Source organism: Mustelus asterias, chromosome 7, assembly GCF_964213995.1.
Source record: "Mustelus asterias chromosome 7, sMusAst1.hap1.1, whole genome shotgun sequence".
NCBI lineage: Eukaryota > Metazoa > Chordata > Chondrichthyes > Carcharhiniformes > Triakidae > Mustelus > Mustelus asterias.
Window position 1 is genome coordinate 56,386,100 of NC_135807.1, and position 18,977 is coordinate 56,405,076.

At 40.9% G+C, this 18,977-nt stretch overlaps 1 protein-coding gene across 2 annotated transcripts in view; it reads right to left on the reverse strand.

The window, feature by feature from the left end:
- thoc1 (THO complex 1) overlaps nucleotides 1–18,977 on the reverse strand; it is a 58,156-nt gene that overhangs the window by 17,894 nt on the left and 21,285 nt on the right. For both annotated transcript variants that reach the window (XM_078216083.1, XM_078216085.1), the window contains exons 7-12: nucleotides 17,543–17,638; nucleotides 11,243–11,325; nucleotides 11,063–11,145; nucleotides 9,690–9,798; nucleotides 5,243–5,377; nucleotides 3,658–3,758 (exon numbers count right to left, since the gene is read on the reverse strand). In XM_078216083.1, coding sequence (XP_078072209.1) covers nucleotides 3,658–3,758; nucleotides 5,243–5,377; nucleotides 9,690–9,798; nucleotides 11,063–11,145; nucleotides 11,243–11,325; nucleotides 17,543–17,638 — 607 coding nt within the window. The remainder of the gene's footprint in view (nucleotides 1–3,657; nucleotides 3,759–5,242; nucleotides 5,378–9,689; nucleotides 9,799–11,062; nucleotides 11,146–11,242; nucleotides 11,326–17,542; nucleotides 17,639–18,977) is intronic.

An 18,977-nucleotide genomic window follows, 5' to 3' on the forward strand; every position in this document is an offset into this window, starting at 1 on the left:
TCAGCCATTTATTTCCACAGCCTTCAATACTATCTGCACAGGTATCCTATAAGGGACATAGATAGGTTAAGTTAGTGGACAATGATCGGGCAAAAATTGAGTGTAATGTGGACATATGTGAAACTCTCCACTTTGGCAGGAGGAATAAAGAAGCCTAAATGGTGAGAGATTGCAGAGCTTGAAATTCAGAGGTATGCGTGTGTCTTGGTGCATTAATCACAAAAGGCTAATATACAGGTACAACAAGTAATTAGGAAAGCCAATAGAATGTTATCATTTATTGAGAGGGTAATTGATTACAAAAGTAGAGAGGTGGTGCTTCAGTTGTACAGGTCATTGGTGAGGCCACATCTGGAGTCCCATGTACAGTATTGGTCTCCTTATTAAAGGAGAGATGTAAATGTGTTAGAAGCAGTTCAGAGAAGGTTTACTGGACTAATGACAGGAATGGGTGTGTTGTCTTATAAGGAATCATTGAACGGTGAGACTTTTATCCACTGGAGCTTATAAAAGCAAGAGGTGGTTTGATCAAAACCTTCAAGATCTTGAGGGTGTTGACAGGGTGGATTTGGAGAGGGCATTTCTTCTTGTGGGAGAATCTAGAACTAAGGATCACGGTTTAAAAATAAAGTGTCACCCATTTTAGACAGTGATGAGGCAATTTTTCTCTCTCAGATTCCTAACTCTCTGGAATGCTCTTCCTCAGAAGGCAGAGGAAACAGAGTCTTTGAATATTTTTAAGGACATGCTAGATAGATTCTTGATTAATAAGGGGGTGAAAGGTTATCGAGGGTAGGCAGGAATTCACTGCAAAAGCTCAAAATGAATAACTGTGAATTCAGAAGTCAGGCACGAAAAGAGAGAAGGTGAGAGGAGAGAAAGAGGGAGAGAGAGGAGAGAGGAGGGGGGGGGGGGAAAGGAGGGTGACAGGTGCTGACTTGTGCTGATAATACACAAAACAAGTAATCAATCATTAAAATAATAAAGGAATTGCACAATCATGAACAATTCAGTATACAAATAATTAGAACACATTGCAAAATGTAGGTCTCCTTAATTTACACCCTAAAATGAAAGGTCTATTGCATTCTGCATTAAAGTTCATTGATCGTATGTTGTCAGGTTGAATTCATTAAATTTTCAATCATTTACATACTGTTTATGACTGGACTGTCTCATTCTCTATTCATGTTATATCTTATTTGCAGAATAATGTCTTTTCCATTTAATTCCTTCACATTTTTCATTTCTTATGGTTGTGGCAACAGATGATGACATGAGTAGTAGGATTCAAGGGCTTTCAATTATAACCAGATAGAGCTTTTCCTGTCTTTTAGCAAAGAGTGAATGTTGGACCCTTGGAAGATGAGAGGGGGGATTTAATAGTGGAAAACGAGGAAATGGCTGAGACTTTAAATAAGTTCTTTGTGTCGGTCTTCACGGTGGAAGACACAAATAGTTTGCCGAATATTAGAGATCGAGAGTTGGTGGGAGGGGAGGTCCTTAATACAATTACTGTTACTAAGGAGGTGGTGCTTGGTAGACTAATAGGACTGAAGGTAGACAAGTCCCCGGGCCCGAATGGAATGCATCCCAGGGTACTGAAAGAAATGGCTGAGGTAATAGCAGATGCGTTAGTAGTAATTTATCCAAATTCGCTGGACTCTGGGGTAGTGCCGGCTGACTGGAAAACAGCTACTGTTACGCCGCTGTTTAAAAAAGGAAGTAGACAAAAGGCCGGTAACTACAGGCCGGTTAGCTTAACGTCCGTAGTTGGGAAGATGCTAGAGTCCATTATTAAAGAGGAAATAACAGAGCACCTGAATAAGAATGGTTCGATCAAGCAGACGCAGCATGGATTCATGAAGGGAAAGTCGTGTTTGACGAATCTACTGGACTTTTATGAAGATGTCACTAGCGCGGTTGACAGAGGGGAACCGGTGGATGTGGTGTTTTTAGATTTCCAGAAGGCGTTCGATAAGGTGCCTCACAAAAGGTTGCTGCAGAAGATTGGGGTACACGGAGTTGGGGTAAGGTGTTGGCATGGATTGGGGATTGGCTATCTAACAGGAAGCAGAGAGTTGGGATAAATGGGTGCTTTTCTGGTTGGCAGTTGGTGACCAGTGGCGTGCCGCAGGGATCGGTGCTGGGGCCTCAATTGTTTACCATTTACATAGATGATCTGGAGGAGGGGACTGAATCTAGGGTATTCAAGTTTGCTGATGACACGAAGGTGAGTGGGAAAGCGAATTGCGTGGAGGACGCGGAAAGTCTGCAGAGAGATTTGGATAGGCTGAGCGAGTGGGCGAGGATCTGGCAGATGGAATATAACGTTAGCAAATGTGAGGTTATCCACTTTGGAAGAAATAATAGTAAATTGGAATATTATTTAAATGGAGAAAAATTACATCGTGCGACTGTGCAGAGGGACCTGGGGGTCCTTGTGCACGAATCGCAAAAACTCAGTCTGCAGGTGCAGCAGGTGATCAAGAAGGCGAATGGAATGTTGGCCTTTATCGCGAGGGGGATAGAATATAAAAGCAGGGAGGTCTTGCTGCAACTGTACAAGGCACTGGTGAGGCCGCAACTGGAGTACTGTGTGCAGTTTTGGTCCCCTTATTTGCGAAAGGATATATTGGCCTTGGAGGGAGTGCAGAGAAGGTTCACCAGGTTGATACCGGAGATGAGGGGTGTGGCTTATGAGGAGAGATTAAACAGATTGGGTCTGTACTCATTGGAGTTTAGAAGGATGAGGGGTGATCTTATAGAGACATATAAGATAATGAAGGGGCTGGATAGGGTAGAGGTGGAGAGATTCTTTCCACTTAGAAGGGAAACCAGAACTAGAGGGCACAGCCTCAAAATAAGGGGGGGCCGGTTCAGAACAGAGTTGAGGGGGAACTTCTTCTCTCAGAGGGTAGTGAATCTCTGGAATTCTCTGCCCATTGAAGTGGTGGAGGCTTCCTCGTTGAATATGTTTAAATCACGCGTAGATAGTTTTCTGATCGATAAGGGAATTAGGGGATATGGGGAGCAGGCGGGTAAGTGGAACTGATTCGCTTCAGATCAGCCATGATCTTGTTGAATGGCGGGGCAGGCTCGAAGGGCCAGATGGTCTACTCCTGCTCCTATTTCTTATGTTCTTATGAACACAATCACTTGTTTCACTATGTTAGAATAGCTTTGGTACGTGTTATCAAAGATTTATTTCTATTTAAATAAGTTTTAAGGTTATTTCCCAGCTTTGGTACCTGTTACCTAGGATTTATTTCTATTCAAAAAAATAAGTTTTAAGATTATTTCCCACAAGGAAAAGGTTGAATCATATTATCCAAAAGTGTCCTTATTGGTGACATATCCATTTTTTTATACATCAAGAAATTATTCCAGAGTACAAGATTTTGAAACGAACAGCTGAAATGTGAGTTCTATCAACTTTTCCACTGACTCCTTTTCTGCCTCTCCGCCCTCATCCCATGATTTATGTCTTTCCTAAGATCTTGCTATTGTTCTATTCACATGCTGACTCTGAAGAACCTAAAGCATTTTTGGATGTACCACTAAACTTAATAAAACAGTAATGGTGCATCCTTAACTGTAGATGTTAAGACTATGTAACCTCAACTGATACATACTGAATATTTTTAGACAGGTTACCTTTTAAATTTGACTTGGCCCTTCAGATATTGGAACAATATCAAATATTGCAAAAGGATATGCCGTCTGAAGTTGCTGTCGTTCAGTTGTAGATCCATCAACTAACAAAAGAAAAAGTAAAGTTAGGAAATTTGCAAGTGAAATTTTCTGAATTCAAATACTCAAGACTGTTGTGGCAATTTTTCATGCCGTTACAGGAGCCTCACAAAATTTTGGGAAATCTGGGGGTTTGCAATGGACAGGAAGGAACTAGGCTGTAGGCATCTATTGGCATCCTGCATAATTGGTCTCATGCTATTGATGTTAGCGACTAGAATCTAAAAAAAAGTTTGAAACATGGTCCAGTAACATGGAACTGAAAGCAGATACATTTTGAATTTTTAACCTATCTTGATAAAGGTAAATAGATAGAAAATGTCAATATCTATCAGAAATGTGGGGATATAATGTTGCATGCTCATTCATGGGTTGCAAGAACTATCCTACTCCCAACTTACACTGATCATTCTCAAAGAGGCTATTGTAACAGTAGACTGTACCTCAAGAGTTCTGAAATGTTTAGAATTGAAATGGAATAAAATCAGAAAATGCTGGATAAACTCAGCAGTTCTGGCAGCATCTGTCAAGAAACAGTTCTGCAGGAGGGTCATTTAGAGTCAATTCTGTTTCTCTTCATAGATGCTGCCAGACCATCTGAGTTTAATTTATGTTTCAGATTTCCAGCATCCGCAGTGTTTTGCTATTATTTGAGAATGAAAATGGAAGCTGCCATTTCTTATCAAAGTACAAAACTAAGATCAGAGGCAATTAATAACAGGCTGAGGCCAGAATGATTTATCATGAAATCAGCCAAGATATGAGGACTTTGGTTGAAATGCTAATTAAATTATACTTGGCCATGACACTAACCAGCACTTGAAAATGACCATATACGAGTAACCGTTTAAAATGATTTCATTCAATCTTATATCTTTGTGCCTTTAATCCAGAGATGACAAGACTGAAATCACTGATTACATATAGAGTTGAGCTTCTTAGGTTTTGGTGCTTGCTGCAGATTTGAACTCCATGAATTGAAGTTTGCATCTTCAGTAGTATATTGTTTAATATCACAAAAGCCCTTTCAATTATCCAATGGTACAATAAATCTGTTCTTATAAAAAACATTTTAAGCCTTCTTGGACTCATTCTAGTTTTATTTTTGAATTTTGTGCTGATGGTTTCTTGCTCTACAAGTTTGCTTCTGTGGTTTAATTAACCTGTAAATAAATCTGACCAAGTAGGGTTAACCTATACTTGATAATCTAATATTGTATATCCTACCTTTTGAGAGGCAGGAGAACATGGCAGACAGCCTACAAAACCTCTAGTGTATTATGTATTGTAAGTCATGAGTGTATTAATCTTGGGCAATTTAATTTATACATAGTGCGCATACAATTTTGTATCACAGAAAATTCAAGTTTATGGAAGCCGCAAGAGGAAAAGCCACAGATAAGAGCAATTACTAGTGCATAAAATTCCATATCCAAAAGTATATTAAATCCAATGACCAAAGTAAACTTTTGTGAAGATCAAAAAATACCTTTTCACTAGTCAAGAATTTAGCAAAGTAAACATGCTCCTCCCCTGAAGATTTTAACTCTTCATGCTTCTTCTTTGAAGCCTGCATATCATCTAATTTGTAGCTTCTGAAAACATCCAACACTTCATCTGAATGCTGTGGAGTAAATTCATATAAATGGGTTACGATAAAAAACCATTCAATTTTTCAGGACCATGAACATTTTACAAACATAAAAAAAAGGTATTTTATTCTATTACGTAGACTCTTCATGGGTTGCATTCTGAAATTAATTAAATGGAGAGAAGCCAAAGGACAGGTTAAACTGGACACATTTAAATTACTGTTCTGTAAGTCATTACACAACTTGCCATAATCTATTTTTGATCTTCACCAACTTGTGTGTGTTGGTCAAACAGAGGTCAACCTTTAATTCTAAATCTAAAATTCATAATTCAGTACCTCGTGTGATTCCCAACACTTAATTGGCTGCCCAACTCAAGCATCCTCAGCCTGGTTACTACATGAAGCAATATGTAATCTTTGAGGCAACTGGATGGCTAATTCACAACAATACTGATAGTTGCTTATGGAAAGATGGAATTTTCTATTAGGGTCCTGGCACCACTGGCTCACAAAGAGCATGTCTCAGGCAGCCAATAGCAATTCCAAAATAAGCCTGCCAGATTTTTCTAGATGGTAGCCAGAGAGAAATTAGTATGTCATTTATATTAATGATTTGGATGAGGATATAGGAGGCATGGTTAGTAAGTTTGCAGATGACACCAAGATTGGTGGCATAGTGGACAGTGAAGAAAGTTATCTCCAATTGCAGTGGGATCTTGATCAATTGGGCCAGTGGGCTGACGAATGGCAGATGGAGTTTAATTTAGACAAATGCGAGGTGATGCATTTTGGTAGATTGAACCAGAGCAGGACTTACTCAGTTAATGGTAGGGCGTTGGGGAGAGTTACAGAACAAAGAGATCTAGGGGTACATGTTCATAGCTCCTTGAAAGTGGAGTCACAGGTGGACAGAGTGGTGAAGAAGGCATTCGGCATGCTTGGTTTCACTGGTCAGAACATTGAATACAGAAGTTGGGACGTCATGTTAAAGTTGTACAAGACATTGGTACGGCCACACTTGGAATACTGTATGCAATTCTGGTCACCCTATTATAGAAAGGATATCATTAAACTAGAAAGAGTGCAGAAAAAATTTACTAGGATGCTACCGGGACTTGATGGATTGAGTTATAAGGAGAGGCTGGATAGACTGGGACTTTTTTCTCTGGAGCATAGGAAGCTGAGGGGTGATCTTATAGAGGTTTATAAAATAATGAGGGGCACAGATCAGCTTGATAGTCAATATATTTTCCCAAAGGTAGGGGAGTCTAAAACTAGAGGGCATAGGTTTAAGGTGAGAGGGGAGAGATACAAAAGTGTCCAGAGGGGCAATGTTTTCACACAGAGGGTGGTGAATATCTGGAACAAGCTGCCAGAGGTAGTAGTAGAGGAGGGTACAATTTTGTCTTTTAAAAAGCAATTAGATAGTTACATGGGTACGATGGGTATAGAGGGATATGGGCCAAATGCGGGCAATTGGGATTAGCTTACGGGTTTTAAAAAAGGGCGGCATGGACAAGTTGGGCCGAAGGGCCTGTTTCCATGCTGTAAATAAACCTCTATGTTTATTGTAGCTTGCAAGCGTGCAAAACCTAACTGTGCAAGATGCTGGCCATCTCCATTTCTCTGCTCCTGTCACTGATAATAACCTGTCTCTCTCTGAACTTGCTGCAATCTGTTTTCTCAGGTCCAACCTGAACATGGTCATCAAAACTGCTGAAGGGGGTGGTGCTGTTGAAGTCTGATGAATTGACTTCTATCTAGTAGAGGTTGAACTCCAATTCTTCAACACTTCCTACCTTCTCCAGACATTGGCTGCACCACCAAACATCAAGCCATTGTTTCCAAGAGTGTCACAGTCCGTTTCGCCTCTGGACATCTTCCCTCCTCAGCTTCTAACATTGTAGTCACTCAACTCCAAATAGCCAGCTTGCATCTCTTTCCCAAGATCCACAAACAGGGCTGCCCTGGTAAACCTATCATTTTTGCCCTGGTAAACCTGTCACTGTTCCTGCCTATGGAGCTTAGTTCTCCCCATCTTGACTCTCTCGTCCAGTCTCTCCCCATCCACATCCATGACTCTTTTGATGTTTCTAGTTTCCTGGTCCCAATTATGTCTTATTCTCCATGAACGGCAAGGGGGTGATTCTCCCACCCTGCTAGCACAGTGGGGTGGGAGAATCTCACAGCCGTGCATGCAGTCCCACCACGAGTACATCTCCCAGCGCCGGATTTCTGCCGCCGTCAGATCTGTGCTGGAAACCGGCAGGAAGACCAGGTAACTGATTTTAATGTGTTTTTAATATAATTTAAATGTAAATAGTGGGCCTGGGACTCAATTCTCCAGGCCCGCTAGGAGTATTTCACTCTAGTAGGATTTACAGTTGGTCCCCATTTTCAGGGGACTATCGGGACGACCTCGCTGGAGTAAAGTGGGGGGGGGCAATCGGGCCCCCCAGGGGGTTGGACGGGGGGGGGGGGGGGGGGGGGGGGTGGGGGGGTGTGGTCCCTTGGACATGGGCACCCTGGCACTGCCCAAGGGGCAAAGTGTCCATTCCCACAGGACACCTTAGCACTGCCCATTGGGCATTGCCAAGGGGTGGGCAATCAGTGGGGGTGGAAGGTCCTGCTGCCACCCTGAAGTAGGGATCGGTTGGGGCAGGAGGGATGCCAGCGACCAGGAATGGTCGGGTCAGCCCCAAAAAACAGCGTGAATTACTCGAGTTTTCCCACAAATTCAACACTTCGAATTTTTTTGGGAGAATTCCGGCCCTAATTCCTCCACATCTCCAATTTCCACCTTTCTATCCCTCAGAATCCATATCTGACTCTTTCCTTTGTCAATTTCTCTGTCTTTATTTCTTTGGATAGGCTGTTCTACCTGTTTTATCCTGTACGCACACTGTCCCTGTACACACACTGACGAGTATATGAACACACAGTATGCACTGACCCTATGTGTATGCACACACTGATCTGTACACACACGTAACATATATTCTTTATTACCTCCTGACTCTCATGCTACTTCGACTTCATTTCCTCACATCCTATTTCTCACAAAGACTCTAATTCACTCTCCCAGTTTTTCTTCCTCTGCAGCACCTGTTGTGATACAACCTTCCACATCAGCGCTTCGGATATTTTCCTCAGCCGAGGATTCCCACCACCATAGTTGGCAGGGCTCACAATCACGTCCAACCTATTTCCTGCATTTCTACTAACATCACTTTCCCTCCTGTCTTGAACCATCCATTCCACCAGCCTGTGCACTGAATGGATCATCCTCTGCCTTTCTGTCACCTTGATACCACGACCAATCAAAACTGCACCCCTCACGTCTATGACACCCTGGTCCACTCCTCCAACACATCCTACATCCCGTCCCTTCCCACAGCACCTTTCCATACAAGCAAAACACATGCAACATCTGCTCTTTTATCTCCTTGCTCCTCACTTGCAATGGCCCCAAACACTCCTTCCAGGTGAAACATCAATTTATATGTCCTTCTTTGAATTTAGTATATTGCGTTACCGCAATGTGGTCTGCTCTACACTGATGAGGGCAAACATAGATTGGGTGGCTGCTTTGCGGAACACTGCCATTCAGTCCCCGGGCTTCTGGTAGCTTGTCATTTTCTCTATCTTGTTCTCATGCTGATATCTCTACCCTCAGCCCATGGCACTGTTTCAATGAAGCACACCATCAGCAGGAGGAACAGCACCTCATTTTTCAATTAGGCCTTCTGGACTCAACAATTTCAAACCACAATCCTTGCCCTTCATTTTGTTTCCTTTTCTTTATTTATTGGTTAGTCTTAATCTTGTTTTTGCTCTTGGATGGCAGTTGTTCATCATTCTACCATTCAGAACTCCTCTGGACACATCTTTTGTTTCTTTATTTGTCCCATTATGACTCCCTCTGGCTCTACCCCACCAATTAGTTTGTCATTTAATATCTCGCATTTCTTCCCGATCACACACCTTCCCTTCTGTTCATTTTGCATCCTCCCACAGTTGACATACTTATAACTTATTATATTTCTAACTTTTCCCAGTCCTGATAAAAGATCATTAATCTAAAACATTAACTCTTCTCTCCACAGATACTGCCAGACCTGCTGAGTATTACCATGATTTTCTGTTTTTATTCCAAGCTTCAGGAACAGGTGGGGCAAAGATTCCCTTCCTCCAAAAGCAACTTATATGCAATTACAGAACCTCCTCTGGGAATTATAACAATTTAACACCATGACCTGATAAATACGGATTTAAAAAAATAAAACACAAGCACAACGAAAGAGCTTTTTAGAGACCCATCATGCTAATGAATTGATTTTACCTTTAGAAATGTCTTCCAAGAAATTTTCTCATAACATTGCAATGGATTTCTGAAGAAGTCTTGGAGTGACCAAAACTTGCGGTACAAGTTGTAATCAATTGGAACAGAGCTATTTAAAACAAGAAAATATATATAAGGACTGACACTAAATAAGGCTACGGGAGAAAACATTAAACAAAGCTTTTGTAAATGGCATGAGTGGATCAACATTTAGAACATGCAAGCCCAAGAAGCAATCAACAAAAATCCAATCACTTGATTCAATTATGTAAGGCAGCAGCCAATTTGAAATGGGCTTATAAGAAATATATATACCTAAAAGAATGAAACACAATAGTTTCATAATTATTACACATTTAAAGTCAGTTCCATAACCCTAAAAGCAAGCTCATTAGGCTTATCATATCCTTGTCATGAAAATCTGTTGAATTCCAATTGATTTTTCTGACCTAAAGATACGTACATCGATAATAATATTCTACTAAATACTTATACAAATATATCTCCAAGTTTCTATCTATTATTGTGGAAGTTGGTTAATACAACTAATTATTTTTTTAAAATAGAGACAACATACATTTTAAAGTTTATTTATTAGTGTCACAATAGGCTTACATTAACACTGCAATGAAGTTACTGTGAAAATCCCCGAGTTGCCACACTCTGGCGCCTGTTCAGTTTCAGTGTGGGAGAATTTAGTAGTGTTTGCTTGTACACTATCAATGACTGAATAAAGGAAAAAAACTTTGCTTTCTCAGAAGCATACCTGCTAATGTTTAAATGTTTAACTAAAGGGGAGTTATTTTAAGGTTACACAGAAGCTTGGTTTGCCCTCATTTGAGTATTGTGCACTTTTTGGTCTCTGTTATAAAACAGATATCAAAAAACTGGAAAAGGTGCAAAGAATATTTACAAGAGCGATACCTGAACTGAGAATATCTACTAGAAAATAGGAGCCCAAGGGATGACCTGAACCAGGTCTGTAAATTAAGACATTTGATAGGGTAAATGTATGGATGATATTTCCACTTGCAGGGGAGCCCACAATTAGGAGCTGCAATATAAGAAAGTCACTGGTTAAATGTGGAAGTTGGGGAGTAACTGATTAGCACGATGCCTTTAAGTCATAGTTATGAGAAGGGAATAGAAGAATATGCAGATAGGTTAATGACATAGGATTGGAGGGGTCCAGTGTGGAGCACTAACAGCAATACAGACCAGTTGAGGCAAATGGCCTGTTTTGATACTGTAAATTCTATGTTTATATTCAGCAGCAACTTTCATACAAATTACACTTAAAACACACATGCTCCAAATAAGGCTAAGTATGGGTCATTTCTATAGTTCTCCAAGGTTAATAAAAAGTTCCTTACCAAGTTGTCGCAGGCTCCTCATCACCTGTCTCTCCTTCTTCAACTTCCATTCCATCTTCTCTATCTTCGGTGTGTTGCAAATTCTCAAAAAATATAAAAAATAATTAGTAATCACACAAACATATAACAACTTTTAGTGGTATATAGCTCAATTGTAGTTTTCACTCCGTAAACACTCACCTTCAGCCCCAGGGTGCTATCCTGTTCATTAGTGTTAAACACAGTGACATTTTCCAAGTTAAACTGGCTTTGCAAGTTGAGCCCTGAAATTTAAAACAAAGCAGACTTACAATCGGTCAGCGTTGCTAAACGTGCGATAGTTGTGGCTAATTATTGTAGCACAGCTCTAGGCATGTTTTTCTTAACACGCTAATAGTTGGAGTTGAATTATATAAAGTTCGATGATTGGGGAGAGAGGTATTTTAAAATTGATTCTTACATGGGATGTGGGTGTCACAAAGCCAGTGTTTGTTGCTCAGCCCTAATTCCCTTGAACCGAGTGGCTTGCTTGGCCATTACAGAGGGCAGTTAATCCACAAAGCTTCCGATCTGAGGTCACATGCAAGCCAGACCAGGTAAGGAAGGCAGATTTCCTTCCTTAAGGGGCACGAACAAACCAGATGGGTTTTTAATTATGGTCACCATTACTGCTACCATTGTGGAATTTGAATCCATGATTCCAGATCATTAGCCTGGGCCTCTGGATTACTAATGCCGTGATATAACCAATAAGTCAGTCTCCCCACATGAGTTTAGAGCAGAGAAAATTACACCAACTACTAAGAAATTACACCAACTACTAATGTCCATTCTCAGATCAAAAGAGCTTGCTAAGGTTTGGGATGATGGAGGAGTTGTCATAATAGCAGCATTCAGGTCATGGAGGTCGAGAACCAACATTTTGGTACAAGCAGAAAGATAGCAAAAAAAAACTGATTTAAAAAAAAAAACGCTCAAGTACATAAAAAGGAGCTAAAATAAACTAGAGTGAAAACTTGAAAGACTTGAGACAAAATGAAATGAAATAGTTTTGAAAAAAAATCAAAGTAAATGAAGAGAACCCACTAAGCAGAGCTGCGAAGAGAAAATAAGATTTTAAAACAGCCTATTATTGAACATGTTGAGCAAGGGGAGAGCAGGAAATACGAATCAAAGACAGAAAAGAAAAGGCATAAAACCAGCTGAAGATAAATACAGCCTGGTCTTTTTTTTAAAAAAGCTAACTGCTGGAAACATACAGGGGTTGTGATAACTGCAGAGGGAAACTGAACCAAGTCAACATGAAAGCAATGGCCTACGTTTAAACTCAGAGCAAGAGGTCAAACCAATATTTAAAATTGTAAGATTTCGTCAAATTTGAGACTGAGCATTCAGAGCAGGGACAGAGCACGTTTGAATGCATGGAGTGGCAAGGTATGCATACCTAAGATCAGTTATCATACTCCTTAATCAGGTATCAATTTTGAAGGTTATAATACATTTTGAGCTTCACTCTCTGCTGATAAAGAGTGCAATACAGAAAGATGTGTAGCAAGGATGACATTGGTAATGAACACTTGCACTTTTCTTAAATTGGAAGAAAAATATAGACACAAACTGCTAATTTTCAATTTAAGTTTAAATGCCTGCTAAAAAATCCTCTTATTCTAAACAAAGTAATTGGATAAATAAGAATGATGGCTGCAGAAATTAAAATTGGCAAATTATTATTTTCTCTCCCTTTGCTCCATTAAAAGTTTTAGCATAGATCAACTTGCACCCCTCACCTCTGGAGTTAGAAGGCTCATGCTATGGAGCGTGTGTATAACACTGGTTTGGTCTCAACTAGAGTACTGTGCCAATTCAGGGCACCACACTTTAGAAAAGTTGTGAAGTCTTTGGAGCGGGAACAAAACAATTCACAAGAATGATTCCAGGGATGAGGAATTTCAGTTACATGGATAGATTAGAGAAGATGGGGCAGTTCTTCACGGAGAAGAGAAGATTAAAAGGAGATTTAATAAAGGCGTTCAGAATAATGAAAAGTTTGGACAGAGTAGACTGGGAAAAATTGCTCCTGTTGGCAAACGGATCAACAACCAAAATACACTGATTTAAGGTGACTAGCAAAAGCAACAGTGACATGAACAAACATTTTTGTTTTTTACACAGCAAGTGGTTAGGCTCTGGAAAACATTGAATCATATGCCCAAGTGCGTGGTGGAGATAGATTCAATCAAAGTCTTCAGTAGAACTGGATAATTATCTGGAGAGGAAAACGTGCAAGGTTATGGAGAAAAGACAGGGGTGTGTGGCGAGATGAGCTGCTTTTGCAGAGAGCCAGCCAGGGCACAAAAAAACAGCCTGCTCCTGTGCAGTAATCACTCTCTGGTTTCTATGATTCTATATAGATTTGGCAGCCTTACAGCAACTCCTACAGCAGAGCTGATACCATGCAGTACTGGTTTCATCCTTTCCTTTGGATAACACTAGCAATGCTGAGAGGGTGGACATGATGCTTGGGCAACTTGGCCTCCAAAGTATTTGCCCAGGCCTGTACCCTGGAGAGGACACTCCAGCTTCCTCAAATAACTTATAAAGCTTGCTTCCCATGATGTGCCAACATTAAACCATGAAGCTGGAGTCTTCTACGCGACACATTCTTCTGGGAGGGGAAAGCTCAAGAAACAACACATGAGCATGGAGTGGGTTTCAAGGTAAACAACACACTACTTGCAATGATTGAACCCCTCACAGAAGGTTTTGAAAGATTTCTTACTTTTTGCTTTTCAACGAGCGTGGGTACGGTTAACCTTATGTGCATCTATGGTCCAATACATCTCCATCCCAGATGTCAAGGATCAGTTCTATGAGATACTTGACTCTGCCATCAACAGAATTGCCTGCATGGAGGCATTGTGTCTTCTTCAATGCAAGGGTAGGTACTGACTATAGAGGTTGGGCATTGCGCATAAGACCCCAGCAAATTGGCAAAAATGAACAGAGGTTGCTGGAGCTTTGCTGTTACCAAGGAATTTGAGATGGACAGCTACTTCCCAACCAAGCCATGCACACAAGGTGCCCTGGAGACGGCTGAGATCACGCCACTGGCACTAGCTAGATTACATCATCATCAGGTGTACCATCCTCAACAGCATCATCACTTACATTGAAATGTAGAAAATAGGAGTACGGCATTCGGCCCTTTGAGCCTGCTCCGCCAATCATTTTGATCATAGCTGATCATCGAATTTAATTTGCCTTCCCCCATATCCCTCAATCCCTTTCGTCCTAAGAGCTATATCTGATTTCTTCTTGAAATCATACAACGTTTTGGCCTCAACTACTTTCTGTGGTAGTGAATTCCAAAGACTCACCACTCTCTGGGTGAAATAATTTCTCCTCACCTCAGTTCTAAAAGGTTTATCCCTGTAATGACTTTAATCAGGCAATTGAGGTTGGCCTGTTAGAATTTGAACTCCCTGATTAAGGGCCAAATTGATGGGCTAATCAGGGAACCTCTTGCTTTGTCTTTAATCAGGAATGTCAGTTCCTCTGGGACTCCTAGTGTAGACTGTTAACTGAAAGCACTCTGTATGTTGTTGTCAGACTTGTAAATAAAGGGATTTTGGTGAAGGGACTTCTGCCTCCAAGGCCTTATTACAATCCCTTATCCTCAAACTACAACCCATAGTTCTGGACTCCACCACCATCAGGAACATTCTTTCTGAATCTACCCTATCTAATCCTGTTAGAATTTTATAAGCTCCTATGAAATCCCCTCTCACTCTTCTAAGCTCCAATGAATATAATCCAAACCGATTTAGTCTCTCCTCATATGACAAACCTGCCATCCCAGGAATCAGTCTGGTAAACCTTCGCTGCACTCCCTCTGTAGCAAGGACATCCTTTTTCAGATAAGGACACCAAAGCTGCACACAATACTCCAGGTAAACTTGTAACTATCACAGGGATGATTGTGCCATTGACCACCCCTAAGTGCGTAGCAAGGACAGGTTTCAACTAAGAAAGCTAAACCACTCCAAAGTCATCCTCAGATCAACACTTGCCATATCAATGACCCAGAATGAACCCAGGAGTACCCTCTGTAGCCTCTATCAGGCTCTTTCAAACAAAACACCCAAGACCAGACATCCTGTGTGACACCATCTATAACTTTGCACTCACTGTGTACAGCGAGATCAGACAAATGCTGGCCAGTTTGGGGCTTGTTAGACTAAAATGGAGTCAGTTACTGCAGTCAGGACGGGAGCCTTCATGAACTGCAAGCAAATCCAAAGCAGCAGGAGCTGTAGACAGTGTCAATGGATGGGAAGCTCGTTTGAGTGATGGACTGAGCTTCGTTCACGACCCTTTGTAGTTATTTGTGGCCTTGGATAGAGCAGGAGCCATACCAAGCTGCAATACAACTGGAAATAATGCTTTCTATGGTGCATCTGTAAAGGTTGGTGAAAGTTCTAGTGGACATGCCAAATTTCCTTAATCTCCTGAGAAAGTAGAGGCATTGGTAGGCTTTCTTAACTCTAGTGTCAGCATGGAGGGACCCAGACAGGGTGTTGGTGATCTGCACACCTAAAAAATTGAAGCTCTCGACCATTTCTACTTCGTCCCCATTGATGGACACAGGAGCAAGCCCTCCACTATGCTTCCTGAAGTCGATGACTATCTCCTTTGTTTTTTTGACATTGAGGAAGAGATTATTGTCGTCGCACCAGTTTCTCTATCTCTTTCCTGTACTGTGTCTCGTTATTGTTTGAGATCTGGCCCACTACAATGGTGTCATCAGCAAACTTAAAAATTGAGTTGGAGGGGAATTTGGCCATACAGTCAGAGGTGAATAGTAAGGAGCTGAGGACATGGCTTTGCGGAGCAACGGTGTTGAAGATGATCATGGAGGAGGCGTTGTTGCCTATCCTTACTGACTGCGGTCTGTGGGTTAGGAAGTCTAGGATCGAATTGCAGTGGGAGGAGCTAAATCCCAGGCTACAATGTTTGGAGATGAGTCTCGTAGGAATAATGGTGTTGAAGGCTGAGCTGTAGTAGATAAATAGGAGTCTGACAGAAGTGTCTTTGTTATCAAGGTGTTCCAGGGTTGAGTGTAGGGCCAGGGAGATGGCATCTGCTGTGGACCTGTAGCGGCAATAGGCGACCTGTAGCGGCAATAGGCGAACTGTAGTGGATCCAAGCAGTCTGGGAGGCAGGAATTGATTTGTGCCATGACTAACCTTTCGAAGCACTTCATAATGATGGATGTCAGAGCCACCGGACGATAGTCATTAAGGCACGCTGCCTGGCCTTTCTTTGGTACCAGGATGATTGTCGTCTTCTTGAAGCAGGTAGGACCTCAGATTGGTGTAAAGAGAGGTTGAAGATGTCTACAAATACCATCACCAGCTGGTCCATGCAGGACCTGAATGCTTGTCCGGGTACCCCACCTGAGCTAGTTCTTTCCATGGGTTGACTTTTAAGAAAGCTGCTCTGACGTTGGCAATGTTCCCTCGTTAATAGAATTGCAAACCCTCTGCCCCGCTACACATTTTACATCAGATGATATTCTGCTTTATAAAAACTGGAACAGTACACAAATGAAAAGCATGCTGCTTAATTCTGCTGTTAAAGTGCATGTAATCGCTCGGCTTTCTTGAAATGACTGCTCAGGCTGGAAATGGGAACACAGGCTGCTTTCAGGAAGGTTGGTTAAGGAGGAGATGACATTTTTACTCTATTTACATTAGTTGGTGACAGCCACTTGCAATTAAAAAGCATATTTATTGCACAAAAAGACACAATGTGCTTTAAAAATGGAGACAAGGGTAATATGCTGAGTCAGTAAGAGAGATTAGAATAGGTGACAAAAAGCTTAACTAAAATGATGAGTTTGAGAAACATAGAAAGAGAGAAAAAGAGGGGCAGTTTGTTTATAAACAAAAGTTCCAAACAAAAACTCAACCATAAACTATCACAAAGATAAGAGCAAGTGGGGATGGAAACAGACATGGAACCAGATTTTGTGGTTGCAATGATGGCAAGAACATCAGTTTTCGTCTTCATTATTATGAAACTGACAGTAATTTCTGGCGTCTGCACATATGTAGTTAAACACAGAAATCCAGAAGTTACTGTCAGTGGTTCCTGTTGTTCTACACAGTGCTCTGTTGAAATCCTTGCAGATTAAAATCAATCAGAAATCGCTGATTTGACTTACGGTTCCACTTTTTACATTATTAATCTCACTGTAAAAACTCTGGAAAAGGTTGCACCTTGATGTAACGGAATTCTGAATTTTGGATCAGGTAGAACAACCCAAAATATTGTTGGGAAACATATAATGAATGTCCTTCAATTCTAACACTTCTCATATGGAGCTTTTTGAGAAATGTAGGGAAGACCAACGTACAAAATCTATTCTATTTAATAGTCACTACAGCAAAGGTTCATGAATGGAAATGGAAATTCCTTACAATGATTCTAATTCCTTACCTGATTTTTCTGATAAAGGAAACAATCTAGCCAAGAATAACTGAATTCTTCCACAGAAAACAGTGTTTTGTGACTTGGAAAGTCTTCGTAGGAGATCTGCAAAATTATTTGCATTTAGTGAAAAACATGCAGACAGAACATTACAACAGGAAAGCAAGTTGGAACTCTAACATACAACATTATAGAGTAGTGTGGTAAAGCCATGTAATCAACTCCATATTGTGTTACCAAGAGGTATCAAGTGAAAGAAGAGCAGTTTCAAAGGTGGCCTTCCATATCCTGCATACAGTAGTTCAGAAACAGGTTGCTCTTCCATCATTTCAAGAACAATTAGTTGAATCCCTGAAAAATGTGGGAGGGGTGGGAAGGGGAGATGTGTGAAGGAAAGGAAAACTCTTTGACAAAGCTGATGTACATTATCTCAAGACAAAATTAATTTAAATCACAGAAAAAGACTCAGTTGTCAAGGACATGTAAAGAAATAGGTTTAAAATACCATGATTTCACCTCTCGTATCAGGATTTGTATTTTGCCTGAATGGGGTGTACATTTCAGAAATAATACAAAATTGAGCAACCTTATTTCAATTTTTCATGTGTCCAAATCAATATCCCAAAATTTTCTGTAATTATTCAATAAATGGCAAGTTCAGAGAGTTCCTCAATTATGCCGCGAACCAAAAACTGGAAATGCCATATTGGACTAGAAGGGGACAAGGGACGTAATTCAGGCAGAAAGATAGCTGCAATATTCATCTAACCTATGCTCCCGGAGTATTTGACGCAGGCACTGGTATGTAAGAGATAATGGGGGAGTGCGGGGTGGGATTTGTTCCAGTACTGGACCAGTGGATCAGTTTAATTATACCTGTGCCAGAATAGGATGTGCCAGTATATAGTTGCAGGGGGTATAGTTGTGTGTTTTGTTTAATTGTTTTGTAGGCTTTTTTTCTGTGTTGGTTACTTCACTGACTAGAATTACATTTGAAATAGGAGAGGCCAGATTAAAAACACCTAACATAAATACATTGGACCCAACAGCCCTGACTCAAAACTACATTTATAGAGTAACATGCTGTGGAGAGGCACAAAGGATCCATTAGGAGTACATTGTGATTACATTTTGCTGAGGCCAAATTAAACCTGATCTTAACTGAAGGAGGTCATATAGTCCAAAGATGTGCGGGTTAGGTTGATTGGCCATGCTAAAATTGCCCCTTAGTGTCCTGGGATGCGTAGATTAGAGGGATTAGTGGGTAAAATATGTAGGGATATGGGGGTAGGGCCTGGGTGGGATTGTGGTCGGTGCAGACTCGATGGGCCGAATGGCCTCTTTCTGTACTGTAGGGTTTCTCTGATTTCTCTGATATAGGTTGTAAGAGGCCCATAGGAGAAAATAATGAAGTAAGCAAGGTTTTGGGAGAAGTAAATAGAAA